Source organism: Sorghum bicolor, chromosome 2 (genome assembly GCF_000003195.3).
Source record: "Sorghum bicolor cultivar BTx623 chromosome 2, Sorghum_bicolor_NCBIv3, whole genome shotgun sequence".
In the NCBI taxonomy this organism is placed as follows: Eukaryota; Viridiplantae; Streptophyta; class Magnoliopsida; order Poales; family Poaceae; genus Sorghum; species Sorghum bicolor.
The window spans coordinates 59606534-59623097 of NC_012871.2; the positions used below are offsets into that span (position 1 = coordinate 59606534).

Below are 16564 nucleotides of genomic sequence, written 5' to 3' on the forward strand. Positions count from 1 at the left end.
CAAATCCAATGGCTGTAAAGCATTGCCTGACAGATGACTACTTTTCTGGCACCTGTAAATTAGCATCTCTCATTTTTCTTCCATGCCCATATAGAACAAAAAGAACTTCATACGGTGATACCTTAAGGACAGAAGAGCTTGGGGTCGGCTTTTATTGATTCTCTGACGTCACAGATCATGGAAGGAGCAGAGTCTCATCTCCAAAGACAACATAAGTAGCAAGACAACCTCTGCACTCAGATAACACACCAAATGAATGAACATGCTTACAATTACAAGTCTGAGACTGCACTCAACAGATTTTCCCCTTATGTACCGAACACATCTATAACGGCAAAAAATGAAGCGCCAAACTTCCAAAGCACAAATTTACGATAAAACTCACGGCAAATTGACAACAAACTTCGCATCATATGCTGACCTTTTCCACTAAGGTTTAACAGTAAATACATTGTTTCCTCAAAAATAAAAAAAATACATTCTTTTTTGACAAAATAGAAAAAGCTTTCGAATGCTCCGATATATCTGAAAACCTTTTTATATGTGTACGAAAGAAAAAAAGAAGAAGAAGAAGGTATCAAGTAAGTTTACCTTAAGTGTGTAGTGTGGATGTATACTTTTTCCATGTCCTTTTGTGATATCTTTTGCTTAAATCTGGATGGACTATTATTATTGGGCCTTATAGTGGTACCTTTATTATCTACTAGAGTTAATAGCTCAAAAAATTCTGAGCAATTGAGTTTTTTCATAAAGGTAATTAGATAAATAAAACATTTCTCCGTGTCATCATTTTTCATAAAGGGTTACATTAAAGGATTTATGGGAAGGTTGACACCAATTAAATATGTGACCACAAATATTTGCATTTTTTATAGACCTCACCTATACATAATACCACTTGAACGCTTGTAGCTGAGGAAAGCCACTTAAAGTTGACTTAAAGTTGATGATGGATACCACGCGTAGAATAATCTAGATATCATTTGTGAAAAACACATAGGTGTAGATACCAATTGACACGTGTGGATACCAGTTGAAAGGATATTTGCATCGTTGTCTTCTTCTTGAATTCTTGTTTCCATGAGCTTCCTTCTCATTTGCTTGAACTAGTTGATTTGTTTGATCCTCTTCAAGCTTCTTCACACACTATGAGTGGCTATCTTGAATTCATCAACTTGATCAAATACTTGGGTTTACTAACTCATGAATAATTCATATACTACCACTAGATCATAGAATAATAGAAGCAATAGTGATAGAACATGGACTTAAACCTTTTCATTTATCAAGCATGTCCTTAACTCAAATCAAGTAACCTTTTCATTTGGTCATCGGAGTAATCCAAACGACTATAAAATGGTCTATGATACATGCCAGTAATTAGCTGTTGACGTGCCCAAAGCTTCAATGCACCTTCTTTGGTGGTCAGCGTAGAAATCTGGCGACCCTCTCTACAGAAACACTTAGCCATGCCTGCTCTGGCCTCCTTAGGGCAACCATCGGATAATTTAGATGGTCCATGAGACAACCTTTTGTAGAGTGTTTTGCCACCTCTAGATTCCTTCGGTGTCTAGCGCTGGACCTATCTAGTGGTGCTCACCCTCATGGGAGCACCAAAGTTATCCAATTAATGACTCTACACTAGAAACTCTTAGCACAATAGCACATAGCCTAATCTCTGGTGCCAACCCTCATAGGTGCACTAGACTTATCTGATGGGCATAGAAAATGCCCATCAAGACCTCTCTCAAAACCCTTTTTTCAAATGGCTAACCTTGAAATGGTGTCGTGTAAGACTACCAACACCTATAGCACTAAGTTAGCATTTTCAAAATATTTTGCAAAAGTTTTCTCTTGCTTCTTTTTTACACCGCTCGATTAAACACACTCACGAGTTAGATCTCACCTAGTGGCACTAAATAATCAATTAGCAAACAAAAAAATGCTTCTCTTGATAGTATGACTATCTATCCTAACCCGACCAAGTACTTCTTTACTTAACCTTAGGCTGGTGAAACAAAATGTCCTACAAATATATCGTTGTCCTGCACATTCTAGTCCATCTCTATTCGGTGATGGTCGCGAGCATACCACCTCCATCTTTGTCATCTTTCATATGATGAACAATGCTTGTCAACAAGTGTGGCCTACCGCGCGCACCTTAACCATTGTCCATAGCATGAAGTTCCTCCACCTTCACTCCATCAAGCCATTTGATATCTTCACTTGGCTTGATCTCCATGAATGATATGGTCCTTTCCATAGCTTCACATGACCTTCAAGTCCTACCTTAGCCTTGTTTGCTTTTCATAATTACCTTGGTCCACCGGCACAAATCCCTTTGCTTGCACTTCACTGTCTCGATGGTCCGTCATGTCCTGACCCTCTGGCCTGCCCTTTCACACTTGCATACGATCCTTCTCAGTGAAGCTCTGCCTTGATCTTCACTATCTTGCCATATGAGACTATGTCATGTCCCATACTCAATATGCCTCTTTTTTATCACCACTTGATCAAGTCATCTTCACTAGTTTAGCACTTGCATCACTTCAAACATGTCATATCCCCTCTTGCAAAGATCTATTCATCTCACATGAAACCTCATTAGTCCACCTAAGATTGTCACTTAATTACCAAAATCAAAGTGGGACTTTCACCGCTACTCATGGAAACACCAAAAAATCACCCTAGCTTAAGGAGGCATAAATCGACGTTAAGGTTAGCATCTTATTAGAGTTTCGCTAGTTAACCAGGTTAGGGAGATGCATCCGACAAATCAACAAGGGTCTAGGGCAATCTTGCTTTTCCGTAAGGAGTGGCTACCTCAATGCGACAGTCTTACTGGTTGGTTAAGAGACGACACCAAGAGAAGACCAAAGACAGGCATTTGTGTTCGATAGTAGAGGGTATCGAGAGGCAATAGTGCATCATAATGAAAATGGAAACTATTCTTAATCGCATCGCTCTTTGAGCGAGAGCCAGGTGTGAACTGAAGGGCATTCCGCATTCGAAGGGTTCCTCTACCTAATGGCAATTGCGGGTAAATAACCAATTAGTATGTGGGTAGATACATAATAAATAGGACAAATACAAGGATTCAGGTGAGGAGTCGTGTTTTGGTCGCTCCGTGTGAAAATAAAAAAAATATGTTTTGTTCGCTCAGAGTGAAACGGTAGTAACAAGACGATAAAAACACTGTCCCATACACAAATTTTAAGAGATAATGACCACCAAGAATCCCTAATCAAAACTCGCAATAGCTATATCTATTGCATCGAAAGTCCTGGCCACGAAGAAAGTTGGAATTCCATTTGTGCAAATATGCACGGGCATAATTGGAAACAAACGACGACATCTTCTGATATGACGTAAGCAAAATGCACTTTCCGAGTGCAAAGCTACGTAAGCAAATAAGTTTTTTTTTTAATATAAGACAAGCAAGTACCTGCATTATTGATTTTTTCCCCCCGCTGTCGTCCGGCAACGGACGTATCTTCTCGAGGAAGACAAGGTTCCTGTGAGAATGAAAAATGAGGGGCCAAACAAATTTGGCGAAACCATGGACACCAAAGAGGAAGACAAACAGTCACAACCAATCACGGCGCCAAAACATGCAGCGCAGCTTCATCATCGTGGCCTCATGGGTCCTTCCTGGATATGGCGGAGGAAAAACAGGTGGTGGCCGTTGCAATCGCAGCCAGGTCCAGGCCGCTCCAACTCCAGCTCCAGCAGCTTGCCCTTGCCCCTCTCCCCTCTCCGACTCCAACCCAACCCCCCCATCCAATGGCCCTCCGGCTCCGCCCCCGTTGTTGTCTCACCTCACGCGCTCCCTGACCTGCCCCGCCCCGCCCCGCCCCCAGCACGACGCGATGCTCCGCACCGCGTCGGATAGATGGACGATATTGCTGGGGAGCCGGGAAGGAAAGGGGACGACTCTTCCCGTGCCGTGCTGACGCCACCACCACGCGGCCCCGGTCTCCTCTCGCCCTCCTCTCCTCCGTCTGGATCTGGTCCTATCCCCTCCCCACCCTCCGCCGCCGCCGCCGCTGTCCTCGCCCTCCCGGCCTCAGCCACGAGCCAGGGCGCCGGGCTCCTGGCCTCGTCTCGCCTCGCCGGCGAGATGGACGGCGGCGGGGAGACGCTGCTGGTGCGGAGGAGCAAGGGCAAGAAGAAGAGACCGCAGCCGGCCGCGGAGAGGGGCTCCGGCGGCAGCGGGGACAGGTTCCGCACGCTCTGGCGGGACTACCACGACCTGCTGCAGGTGAGTGGCGCCAGTCTCGTCGATTCTCGCTGCGGCCACCAATCTCTTCGCCCTTTCCAATTTTCATGCCGCTCTACTGTTTCGACCTGTTCTTGATGGGTTCACCGCCGTCTTGATTGCTGGATTCCTCGTGCTATCCCTGTTCCGGCTGCTAGTGCTCCTATTAGGTTTGTGATTGTACTGCCATTGTCGGGGGTGCTCGGCTGTTTGATTCTTTGCTGCGTAGGACGGGGTTTCAAGAATTCCATCCAATACCATGGTCAAATCTAACAATATACTGAATCAAGTATATCTGTGATTACACTTGAAGCTGATACAACATTTGATGCAGGAGACTGAGGGAAAGAAGAAGATGCTGGCGAGCACGAAGCGGAGAAGCCTCGCCTTGCTTGCTGAAGTCAAGTATGACAGTTCTTGGGCTCTTGCTTTATCGCTCCATGTTACTATGCTATATCATCTTGTTATTCTTCATGCTGGCATTATTACTGCTTGTCAGCTTCACTAACTGTGTAGTTCTTGTTGCAAGGTTCTTGCGAAGGAAGTACCAATCCTTTCTCAAGGGTGGCTCACAGCAGAAACATTACAAGTTGAAGAAGCAAGCTCGGTACATGCCATCTCCATTGGGAAGCAACAAGGCCACCGCGTTAGGTGATCATGGTGCAAGGACCAAAGTGCCTTCTACCAGCAAAAACTCAAACCTTCACTTAAATCAAGATTCTGTTCCGGTAAGTGGTGGAGTTCATGAATTAACATAAACCGTAAGAAAAGTGTTTCTTTTTTAAAAGGGCTTTCTTGTCTGCAGAATGATGTGGTGAATGATCACCAGGGGCAACAGGGCCATCCAGAAGTCGAAAAGTTTGATGAGGTCGGGGTGGATGAAGATATGATGACACCTGATGTCAAATTATCAGTTTGTAGGGATACAGGAAACTCGCCTGCAAGTGAAGGTAAGAGGACGGTTCCATGGCAAGATCGGTTAGCGTTGAAGGCCTAGGTCCTCAGCTGATGTGGCTAAGAAATAAGCTGCTTCTCTGATAGCTGGCTTTGCAACTGTATCCCTCAAATGATCAATAGTGCTTTGTACAGAAACGATGGGATATGATATATGCATGTTACATTGCCTGATTGAAAAAACTCAGATGGTTATACCATGCGCCTAAGCAAGTTCGACAAGAGGATTTTGATTTTATGAATGGTTCTGTCCAGGTTTTGGATTGACTACTTTGAATGTGTTTGTGCAATGAATGTATTTTCAGTCATCCAGACAAACAGACGCTTTAGCAATGATCATGAATTCTATGAATTGCAAGTTTGTAGTGTTAAATCTCTGGTTTCACAATTTAGGTTTTAAATAGGCTCTTTATCACGAGGACAAATGTAATAAATGCTTCGTGGTTTTGTATAGCAAGTTTTAGGTTTGGGTGTTGCATTTTTAAAATTGGTGTACCATGGTCAATAGGCAGCATGTAGATTCGTCTCAAAGAATATTTGTTTTTTATGGGTAAATATATGTACCCTTTTACTGTGAATTGTAAATTTGGAGGGTTATATAGTATCTCATCTTGTTTCTAAATAGTCTCTTTAACATGCTAGGGGTGGGGCTGTTGCATTTTAAAAACTGGAGTACCAGATATTATTTAACCAGATGCACAATATTAGTTCTATATTAGTGTGTTTGGTTTGTGGAGTCTTCCCATGCTTCATGAGGTGATGCATCATGAGTTCAACCCATAAAGGGGTGCATTTGATATAGGGTGCCTTGTTTAGTTCCAAAATATTTTGCAAAATCGACACTGTAGCTTTTTCGTTTGTATTTGACAAATATTATTCAATCATAGACTAACTAGGCTCAAAAAATTCGTCTCGTCAATTTCGACCAAACTGTGCAATTAGTTTTTATTTTTGTCTATATTTAATACTTCATGCATGTGTCTAAAGATTCGATGTGACGGAGAATCTGAAAAAAATTTTGCAAAATTTTTTGGGAACTAAACAAGGCCTTAGCTGTCTTGGAACCACTTGAGCTTGCAATTTGGCCTCCTTTCCGTAGAGCTTCTACCTTCTGTTGGTGTCCCCTGCTGCTGCAGTGATTCTCAAACTGAGATACAAAGTTACATTTCGCCTGACAGATACCGCAGCCCCATTCTGAGAGATACTGCTTGCCTTATTTAGACTCTAAGTCCACATTGTTCGAGGTAATAAATAACTTTAGACTCTATGATAGAGTCTGCATTGTGAGTGCCCTAAGAGAGCCTTATTTAGTTCGCAAAAATTTTCGTTTTTGGTCTGTAGCATTTTCGTTTTTATTTGACAAACATTGTCCAATCACAGAGTAACTCGGTTCAAAAGATTCATCTCACAAATTACAGGTAAACTGTGCAATTAGTTTTTATTTTTATTTATATTTAATGCTCCATGCATGCGACCAAAAATTCGATATGACAGAAAATCTTAAAAATTTTTGCGAACTAAACAAGGCCTTATGGGACAAGCAGCTAGGAACTGAAGCGTGCACTAGAGCTAGCGGGTGTTTTTCAGTTTGGAAGCGGGTGTTTTTCAGTTTCAAAATTGGCGGTCATTGTTTTTCGGCAACAAAAGCGAATTCGTGAAACTGTTTTGTTTGCAGCGGAGCCGGCGGCCGTTTGCGCGCACAACTTTTTTTTCCATGACGCCTGACAATTTCCATGGAAGCGGGTGTTTTTCAGTTAAAAAATTGGAGTACTATGCATTTTGAATTAGCGAACGGATGACAATTACTGTCGGTCACCAAAATGAATTGTTAACAGTGGCATAGCATATAAACTTCATAACATGTTTTACTGTACAATTTCATCATTGCTATTTTGGCAGACGAGCCATAGCATTTCGTTTATTCGCATTGAGCCTTTTCCGGTGCTTATTCCCAGAAAGATGGTGAGCAAGCATCTTTTCGCTGTTGCAATGATCATGAATTCTGAGTTGCAAGTTTGGAGTGTTAAATTTCTGGTTTCACAGTTTAGCAATGTATTTTCAGTTTAAGTTAAATTTCTGAAGGGGTGCATTTGATATAGGGTTGCATTTTTAAAATTGGTGTACCATAGTCAATCGGCATGTAGATTCATCTCAATGAATATTTGTTTTTTATGGGTAACCCTTTACTGTGAATTGCAAGTTTGGAGGGTTAAAAAATATCTTTTTTCTAAATAATATTTTTAACTATGATGGGGCTTGCGGTGTTGCATTTTAAAGACCGGAGTATACCAGGTATAAAATATTTATACTCCATCCCCACATCCAAAAACATTGATTAAATAAAAGAGCATCGGTGGCACCACAGACTAGACATTCATGATCAAACTGATGCAAGCATTGCAATAAAGTAGCAGCAACATAAATTATGTTAAATAAATTATCATGTCAAATAATAGGTTGTAAGACTTGGTAAATGAAAATCCAATTGAATATCTTCAAGATGAATGGATGGTGCTGTCATTTCTCGCTCCACAGCCTCTCCAATCATTAGTTGTTGAGCTTTGACAGATGACCCTTCCCAGTACGATGGTGAGCGAGCATCTTTTCGCTGTTGCATTGCAGATTGCAAATCTCGCAAAAACTCAACGACATCCGTTGCTCCACCTTCTCTGTGTGCTTCTTCCCCTTCCGATGCTCGGCTAGTGTATTCTTGCTGTTGCAGTGCAAATAGCAAAGCTTGCAAAAGTATGTCGCCCTATGTATCTCCGTCTCCTCAGAGCTTGCACACTTAGCTGTCTTGGAACCACTTGAGCTTGCAATTTGGCCTCCTTTCCGTAGAGCTTCTACCTTCTGTTGGTGTCCCCTGCTGCTGCAGTGATTCTCAAACTGAGATACAGAGTTACATTTCGCCTGACAGATACCGCAGCCCCATTCTGAGAGATACTGCTTGCCTTCTACCTGTAGAACCAGAAAATTAAGCTGGTGTCTCTTGCCTCTTAGGTGGTTCGCCAAGTCTGACTGATGACTGCACTTGGCTTGGCAGAGGCTGCAATTCCATGTTGAAGCAGGGTTTTTCTCTTCATCCTGTTTCACAAGGTTTGGTTGTGAATTCAGCGACCCACAATTCACTGCCATGTTCTTGCATTCCTCCAGCAGGGATTGGACCTTTGCTTTGTGTCTTTTGCCTCTCAGGTGGTCCTCCAGGTTTGATTTGCAGGTGCAGTTGGATTGGCAGAACCAGCAGACCCAAGTTAGACGCGGCTTTTCGTCATATTGCCGCACATTTTCGGATTTCGCAGCAGGTGCCTTTGCTTTCTGACTGTAGGCATTGTTTCTTGATACCAAGGCAGCTACTTTAGACTGGTGTTTCTGCCCTGCAAAATGCTGTTGTAAGTGGCTCTCGGTGGGTGCTTCCACCCGGCAGATGTCACAGCTCCATTTCACTGAAGAAGGCGCCGTCTTCTTGTGCAACGTAGTCTGTTCATTTTACATTCAGTTTGGTTAGATGCTGAGAGCATTGATTGTATCGACTGAATCGAATCAATGGTGAAATCAGGACAAACAGATTTGCTAGTACCAAATCATTTCTCTAAGCAGTTTGATGACGCAATAGATGTGAAAGTGTGAAAAACTAGACAGATAACTTGATTGTATAATCTTCATATACACAAATTTTATAAACAAAACAGATATAGTATTAATACCGGATGAGGAACAACATGGCGAGCTGCACACCCTATTGGATTCTTCTTGTTTGAGTGCTTCATTTTTCATGACTTACTACTAGGTTCTTTCTCTAGGCAGCTTGATTACAGCATTAGATGTGAAAGTGTGGAAAATTAGACGGTAAACTTTCTAGGAAAATCATCATATACTTTACAAATCTAGTAGAAAAGAGTAAACAGATACTCCACATGTCACAAACGCATAAGCAGAACAGAGTCCTCATACGAGATCAGATAGAAAGGAAAACATCATGTTAAGCTGCTCACCTCATTGGGTTCTTGTAGTTTGCGCTCATCAAGTGCTGCATTTTGCTGACCTGCCGCGTTACCGGCACCACAAGAAGTTCTCAGGGATTCACGGACGCGATCTTCCGTGGGAGGCTTGTGGGACTCGAGTTGCACACCCCCGCGCACTCCATCTTTCTTCTTCTTCTTCTTCTTCTTCTTCAGATCGTTGTCCACATCGGCGGCGACAATACCATGGTCTGCAGGACCAACCGCGTCCCTGCTGCGCGGCATCTCCTCGAGCTCGAGGAAGGAGAAGGGCGCCCCGGGGTTAGCACGGTCGACGTCGGCGGCGCGCAGGGCCATGGCGCGCTCAATCTTGGCGAGCTCGGCCAGGATAATCTCCTGGCGAAGTCGGTCCTTCTGGAGCTGCGACAGCAGCGCGTCCCTGATCACCAGCATCGACGACGACGAGTCTTCTGCAGGAGCGTGATGCCTCGGAGGCTCGGGGAAGCGGCGGTCTCGGCCGCCTTCGTCGGCGGTCGCTGCGCCTCGGCCTGCGAACAACTCCATCGATGTGTCGATGGGATCGTCGTGAGAGCAATGGAGGTGGAGCACAGCAGAGCGAGGCTCGCTGAACCAGAGCAAGGAGGAGAGGGGACTCAGATTCGGTGCCTTTCCTCTGGCACGGCACGTCGTATCTTTCGGACTTCTTTGCAAAAAGTCTATATCACCTGGTGTCTACTTTATCTTCGAACTATGAAACAGTCTAATTTATCGTTTGAACTATCCAAAACCGTTCAAATCACCCCCACGGTTTTTGATGGCGGTTTTGCTACAGTAGCATGGTGTTGACTCTTTCTTTTTTCCTATTTGTTTCATATAATCTTTGAAAAAATCATAGTAAATCACAGAAAAATCATAATCTAATTTTGTTAGACTCCACATGAGTAGATCTACGCAATAAATATATAATATGATATACTTTAATATAAATCATTTATGTAGCTTTAAATTAGTTAGAAAAATCAAATTTTATCTGTAATTAATTGGAATAATTCAGAAAAATCATAATCTAATTTTGTTAGACTCCGCATGAGTAGATCTACGCAATGAATATATAATATGGTATACTTTAAATAAATCATTTCTATAGCTTTAAATTAGTTAGAAAAATCAAATTTTATCTGTAATTAATTGGAATAATTCATAGCTGCAGCTTATGTGGTCCAATTGTGGTGAAATTTTTATGGTGGACTAATTATTCTATGCTTAAACTATAGTAAATATTTCATACTCATAGGATCATGTATAACTAAGTTTATTCAGGTTTATGCTTGTTAAATATAAATAAATCTATAACTAAGTTATACATGATCCAATGAGTATGAAATATTTACTATAGTTCAAGCATAGAATAATTAGTCCACCAAAAAAGTTTCATCACAATTGGACCACAGAAGCTGCAGCTATGAATTATTCCAGTTAATTACAGATAAAATTTGATTTTTCTAACTAATTTAAAGCTACAGAAAAAATTTATACTAAAGTATACCATATTAGATATTCATTGTGTAGATCTACTCATGTGGAGTCCAACAAAATTAAATTTTCTATTTTATGATTTTTCTGTGATTTACTATGATTTTTCAAAGATTATATGAAAACAAATAGAAAAAAAAGAAAAAGTCAAAACCATGGTTACTGTAGCAAAACCGCCATAAAAAACCACTCGAGGGATGATTTGAACGGTTTTTCATAGTTCAGGGGGTAAATTAGACTGTTTCATAGTTCGGGGAGTAAAGTAGACACGACCCCATAGTTCAGGGGGTGATGTAGACTTTTTTCGGCCTTCTATCTACCGTTCAAAGAGAATCTAATGGCTCTTATGGATCGTGAGCACATCTTTTAGCTTTTCCCCTGGAAATGGGCGGGAGCGGGAGCGGCGGCGGCTCATCAACGCGCGTGTTGCGTCGGTCTCCCGCGTGCTGCGCTGGCCAGCGACAGCCGCGCCGGTCGCCACACCGGTCTCGCACACGTCGCGCCGCTCGCCGGCGGCTGGGTTGGTCTCCACACCGCTGCACCGCACACCGACAGCTAGGCTGGTCTCCCCAACGGCAACGCTGTGCCGCCCACTGCCTGGAGGGTCGAGCCGTCCTGCAGTCGTCGATCTGAAGAGCCAAGCTGCGTCAAGGACGAGGAGCACTGAGCAGACCAACATCCTACGTAGGCACGCCTTCCTGCAGGGACATCATCGAGAAAGACCATCTTTGTGAGTTGCTTCACTGCCTTGCATCAGATTCAGAATAAAGCCCCTTCTTAAGTTACTCTGCATCTATCTGCTAATTATTGTTTATAGTAAATGTTTAGCTTGACAAAAATTGCAAATCTGCAATCATGTGGTAGTAATTGTTTGCTATAAATTTGTTTTTTATGACAGAATTTGACAAGGACAATTGGGTTAGATATTGAAACATGATGACAGAACTTGAGAAGGGAATACCTCAAGTTGGTTTGAGGTTAAGAAATCCAGATGAGGCTTGGCAGTTTTGGGTGGCATATGGGGGTCATACAGGCTTTGATGTGAGAAAAAGGTATAGGAATCTAAGCAAATTTGATGGCAAGGTGACTTCATGCAGATTTGTTTGTGCCAACGAAGATCATCGAAGGAAAGTGGAAAGAGAGCATATGACGAAGTGTTTCAGAGCTGAAACAAGAACCAATTGCAAAGCACGAATGACAATTACATTGGACCGAGGGGAAGGAAATTATGAAGTCACTGATGTTGTCCTTGAACATAATCACCTCTTTCACTTGCCTGAAACTCGACACTTGATGGCATCCCAAAGGAAAATTTCAGAACTACAGGCTTTCGAAATCGAGACCGCCGATGATTCTGGAATTAGGCCAAAAAACAAAAATGATGTTGTACAACACCAAGTTGAATTGAAAAATGATGACAGCAACAGAGATGAAATTGTGGAGTCTCAAGATTACAATGTTCTTGGCAGTTTTACTCACCTCATAACAGCTCCAACTTATGCCGAAGAAAACCTTCAGTTCTAGCGTGTATAGGTTTGTTAGATAGCATTTTGGACAGGGCTAATTATAGTCTTTTGTGGCCTAACTGTATATCTGAAATGGCCTATAGAATTTCAGTAGAAGCACATGTGCTGGTTTAGTAATAGCACAACTTGCCAGGATACACAACCTGAAGGTGCTTTTAATCATTTTGAACTTGTGCACTTGTGCTTTGGAAGTGGAGCACACAAATATCCAGTGTGCTTGATCTGTCTAGTAATTGTGTGCTTGTGAAAATGGCTTTGTTTGTGTGCAAGTCTAATATATTTTGTCATTTGTGAAAATTTAGAGCTAAACAAGGACCTCCAGGAAGTGAAAATGGCTTTGTTACAAGAAGTGGTTCCTATCCAAAAGCTAATTACATTAACCATGGTGGCGGCATGCCTGCCCAGTCCATCTCCATGGCAGCAAGGACCTCTGGGTCGTAGTGTTGCAGAGTTAATTCATGGAGTCTGGGCCTGAGCCCCGAGCTTGTTTTTCCTGGTCAGCGTGAGCTCCACCTTCTCTTGGTCGGCATGAGTTTCGGCCCCTCCGGGGAGGCGCGGAAGGGCTGCAGTGTTGCGAGACGGATGAGCTTGCGGCGGCATCCCGAGCTGTGGCGGTGCGAGGCACTCCGTCTCCGTGGGAAGCGGGAGGAGCAGCAGCAACGCTTGACGTAGGAGGACAGCAGCAACGTGAGGCGGAGTAGCAGCCTAAGCCGATGGATTCTATTTGAACGGTGGATAGGAAGCCGAAAGGTACCGGAGGAAAGGCACCCAATCTGAGTCCGAGGAGAGGAGGCACGATGCACGACGGACGACGCAGAGGCCGTGCACTTTAAGAAGGCCCGGACGAAATCAGGAACAGTTTGGTATTTCACCCGTCTTTGAAGTAATCGGCGTCTTTGTACCGCTCTGCACTAGTGGTATCCGCCGTCGAAACCCGCTTCAGGCGTCATTGTGACCGTCATCGGCTCCGGTGAATGAGCGGCTCTTTACCTTCAGCGCTGCCTCGTGCGTTGCGCTTGCCATTCGTTCGCCGCCCGCGGCCACCAATCCTACACCGGGCATCCCCGCCTCCCCCGCGCCAACGGCAATGACACCCACGCGCGCCGACTACTAGCCCAATCGTAGCTAGAGTTGGCACTACCGTCGGCTGCCATTGGTGCCACAGCAGCACTCGATCCAGGGCCCCGGGCCCGGGCTGAGGTTCTGAAATCTCTGGTTTGGAGGTTGAAATCTGTTTAGATTTATTTTTTTTGGCTCAAACAGAATTTTTTTTTGTAGGAGCCTGAGAACTAAACGGGGCAAAAAAATTTGGTGCTAAAATTTTAGGCTGCAACTGTGCACGCACTCCTATAGAAGTCCACAAATGACAACTTGGGCTGCATGCAGTTGTAGTTGTCATTGGTGAGTTTTCATGGGAGTGCGCGTATAGTTGCAACCTAAAATTTTGCCCCGTTTAGCTCTTTGGACCAAAAAAATTTCAAATCTAAACAGGCCCGGTTGAGTTTCGAAATTTGAGTCTAAATTTTGAATTACTCCTAGTTTCAAATCTTCGTATGAACAGTGTAGCTCCATTTCCCGAGTGCCTATTGTGATTCAGGTTCTGTTTTGTATTGTTTCTTAGGCCTTGTTTAGTTCTGAAAAAATTCGGATTTCGCTACTGTAGTATTTTCGTTTTTATTTGACAAATATTGTCCAATCATGAGCTAACTAGGATCAAAAGATTCGTCTCGCGATTTACAGACAAACTGTGTAATTAGTTTTTGTTTTCGTTTATATTTAATGCTTCATGCATGTACCGCAAGATTTAATGTGATGGGGAATCTTGAAAACTTTTTGGATTTCGGGATAAACTAAACAAGGCCTTACTTTCTTTGCAAACAGCTTCATCTAAGGCCTTGTTTAGTTCCTTCCCAAAACCCAAAAATTTTCAAGATTTTTCGTCACATCGAATCTTTGAACACATGCATATAGCATTACATATAAATGAAAATAAAAACTAATTACAGAGTTTGTTTGTAATTTGCGAGACGAATCTTTGAGTCTAATTAGTCTATAATTGAATAATATTTGCCGCATGCTACAGTACCTCTTTAAAAAAAAGAACTAAACAAGGCCTAAACAACCAGAAAAGCTAGCACCTTTTTTTAGAGAGAGAGAAACAGCACCTTCTTTGCTAACACCTCCATCTAAGAAGCCAGAGAAGCAAACACCTTCTTTATTAAAAAGGTGTCTTTTCTTCTACAGTTCCCTCCAAGAGTTATTTATAAGTGGTGTTTGACAGAGTTATGTATATTTTTTTAAGCTTATCTGCCGAATTTATCAACCATTCAATAATATTTTTCTCTAAAAAAATCAGCAAACATGACATGATAGAAAAAAAAAGATAAGTTCAGTAACATAGATGATGTTATAGATGATGTTGGAGGCTGTACGGGCTAGCCACTTGAGAGCTCGCTGGCGCATTCCTTTTATGCATTTTCTTTCGTATTCAATGAATAAAATATGTTCTCAACTAGCTATTTCTATTCGTGTTGGACACAGGCACACACCCTTAACGATGACCCTTAGAGTATTTCTAATCATTCGACTTTTCCATCTTTAATTTTTTGGCAAAATAAGAAAAAACTCTCTCTGATAGTTTGTCATATTTTCTTCCCATCTTTTCTAACCTCGTAAAAATTTATCCCAAGCGTGCGTATATGCGCGCGTCTTAGGAGCGTGCATTTGGAGTTTCGTGACCCATCTAGTAAGCAAGAAGAAAGACAGGGTTCCAAGTGAAAAATATGTAAGAGAAAAAGATCTTGTGGAAAGGCTTAAATACGTACAGAAACAAATTCAGGGTTCTTGATACAAAATATAAGACCGAGTTGTAGAAAAAATGTCGAGAAAAAAAATTAATATAACAATATAGAAAACTTTGGGAGATGACTTCTTTTTTCTCTTCATACTAAGAGCAACTCCAACGGCTTTGCTATTCTCGTTATGGAGGTCTTTTAGAACTTTTATAGTAGAACAATAGGCTCCAACAGATATGCTATTTGGTTTTGTAAAATAGAAAGTTTGCTATCCCTTGATTTTCGCTGGCCATATATAGCCAACCACTGGCACTAGCTATCTGATAACAAGGCTATTGTGAACCTCTTCTTTTTTTAAGAAGTTATCTATTTTACAAAATAGCTAAACATTAAAATTTGACTACTGAGTTTAGTCAAGCTCTTGGAGATGCTCTAATGTAGGAGTTAACGAACACCATATTTTGCGGAAAAATATATAAAAATCTTTTGGAGATGCTCGGACTGCTAACTCTCAAAATCTTTTGGAGTTAACGAACACCATTTAACAATATTTTTCTAAAAAAATCTATAAGGACATCCCTTCTAGGTGTCGAAGTCACCAGCTAACTAGGCTTGGGAGGAGGTTCGGACCGACGTGAAAGCAAACTGCTAGTGTTTTGTTCGCCGCTAGCGCGGAGCTAGCTAAAAGCATGCATACGATTTTTTATTGTGGCTACCAATCTGATGCATGCGGCAGAGAAAAAAAAAGATATCATTAATAATTCTGACGAGTGGACCTATATTTATCATCTCCACGTCAGCTGTTAATTTTGACAGCAACGTTGCGGGCACCCTAATTATGATGGAGAGCAGAGTCATCCGGCACAATCTATCTCTACTAGCTTGGCCTTGATGACCAACCGATCATGCATCCTTAATGACCAACATCGATTCTCCTGTGCAAGCATAGTGAAAGCACGAAACATAACCTAGCTAGTGACAACCAAGGTTTTTAATTTCGGTATGGCAAAAATTCCGGCCACCACTAAAATTACCAAATTTCGCGAAATTCGGCCAAAAATTTGCTAAATTTTTTAGGGACTAGCACATAAAGTATGTTTTCTTTTAAAAAATTAGATCTAAACAAGTATCAGTATGATTTATGACTACACATCTATTCAATAAAAAAATATACAATATAAACAATAGAAAATATGAGTCTAAAGTTATACAGCACATGTATTAGTATATAAGAGCAACTCCAGTGGGCCTCCTAAACAGGCCCCTATTCTAAATTTTGAGAGTCTGAGTGAAAAAAAAAACACCTCCTATTTGGACTCTCATTTTAGGAGGGCTCAAATTCTAGTTTCAGGCCCCCAACAATAGGACCTTCCTATCCTCTCCCTCTCCCTCGACGCCCTGAGGCCCCGACGCCACCGCGCCCTGACGCGGCCGCCATTTCCGCCTGATCTCCCAGCCGCCGCTTCCGCCTCCGCCTCCGCCGCCCTATCGCGTCCCACCGGCCTCCATCTCCATGCAGCCGCGCTCTCCGGCGGAGGC

General features: G+C 42.5%; 2 protein-coding genes across 2 annotated transcripts; one reads left to right on the forward strand and one right to left on the reverse strand.

The window, feature by feature from the left end:
- On the forward strand, positions 3662-5480 carry LOC8060261. The gene is made up of 4 exons (XM_002460181.2): positions 3662-4261; positions 4593-4663; positions 4788-4986; positions 5064-5480. Exons 1-4 carry the CDS (start codon positions 3893-3895, stop codon positions 5253-5255), a joined length of 831 nt encoding a protein of 276 aa, XP_002460226.1. The 5' UTR covers positions 3662-3892; the 3' UTR covers positions 5256-5480.
- Positions 7590-9845, reverse strand: LOC8062115 (PR domain zinc finger protein 5). The gene is made up of 2 exons (XM_021453769.1): positions 9205-9845; positions 7590-8689 (listed from the first exon to the last, which is right to left on the reverse strand). Exons 1-2 carry the CDS (start codon positions 9733-9735, stop codon positions 7760-7762), a joined length of 1461 nt encoding a protein of 486 aa, XP_021309444.1. The 5' UTR covers positions 9736-9845; the 3' UTR covers positions 7590-7759.

Excerpts from the sequence above, each read along its gene's own strand:
- LOC8060261 (XM_002460181.2), top strand. The coding sequence starts at position 3,893 with ATGGACGATATTGCTGGGGAGCCGGGAAGGAAAGGGGACGACTCTTCC. Across the intron at positions 4,262-4,592 it reads ACTACCACGACCTGCTGCAG|GAGACTGAGGGAAAGAAGAA; the intron begins GTGAGTGGCGCC and ends CATTTGATGCAG. Across the intron at positions 4,664-4,787 it reads GCCTTGCTTGCTGAAGTCAA|GTTCTTGCGAAGGAAGTACC; the intron begins GTATGACAGTTC and ends TCTTGTTGCAAG.
- LOC8062115 (XM_021453769.1), bottom strand. The coding sequence starts at position 9,735 with ATGGAGTTGTTCGCAGGCCGAGGCGCAGCGACCGCCGACGAAGGCGGC. Across the intron at positions 8,690-9,204 it reads AACTACAAGAACCCAATGAG|ACTACGTTGCACAAGAAGAC; the intron begins GTGAGCAGCTTA and ends TAAAATGAACAG.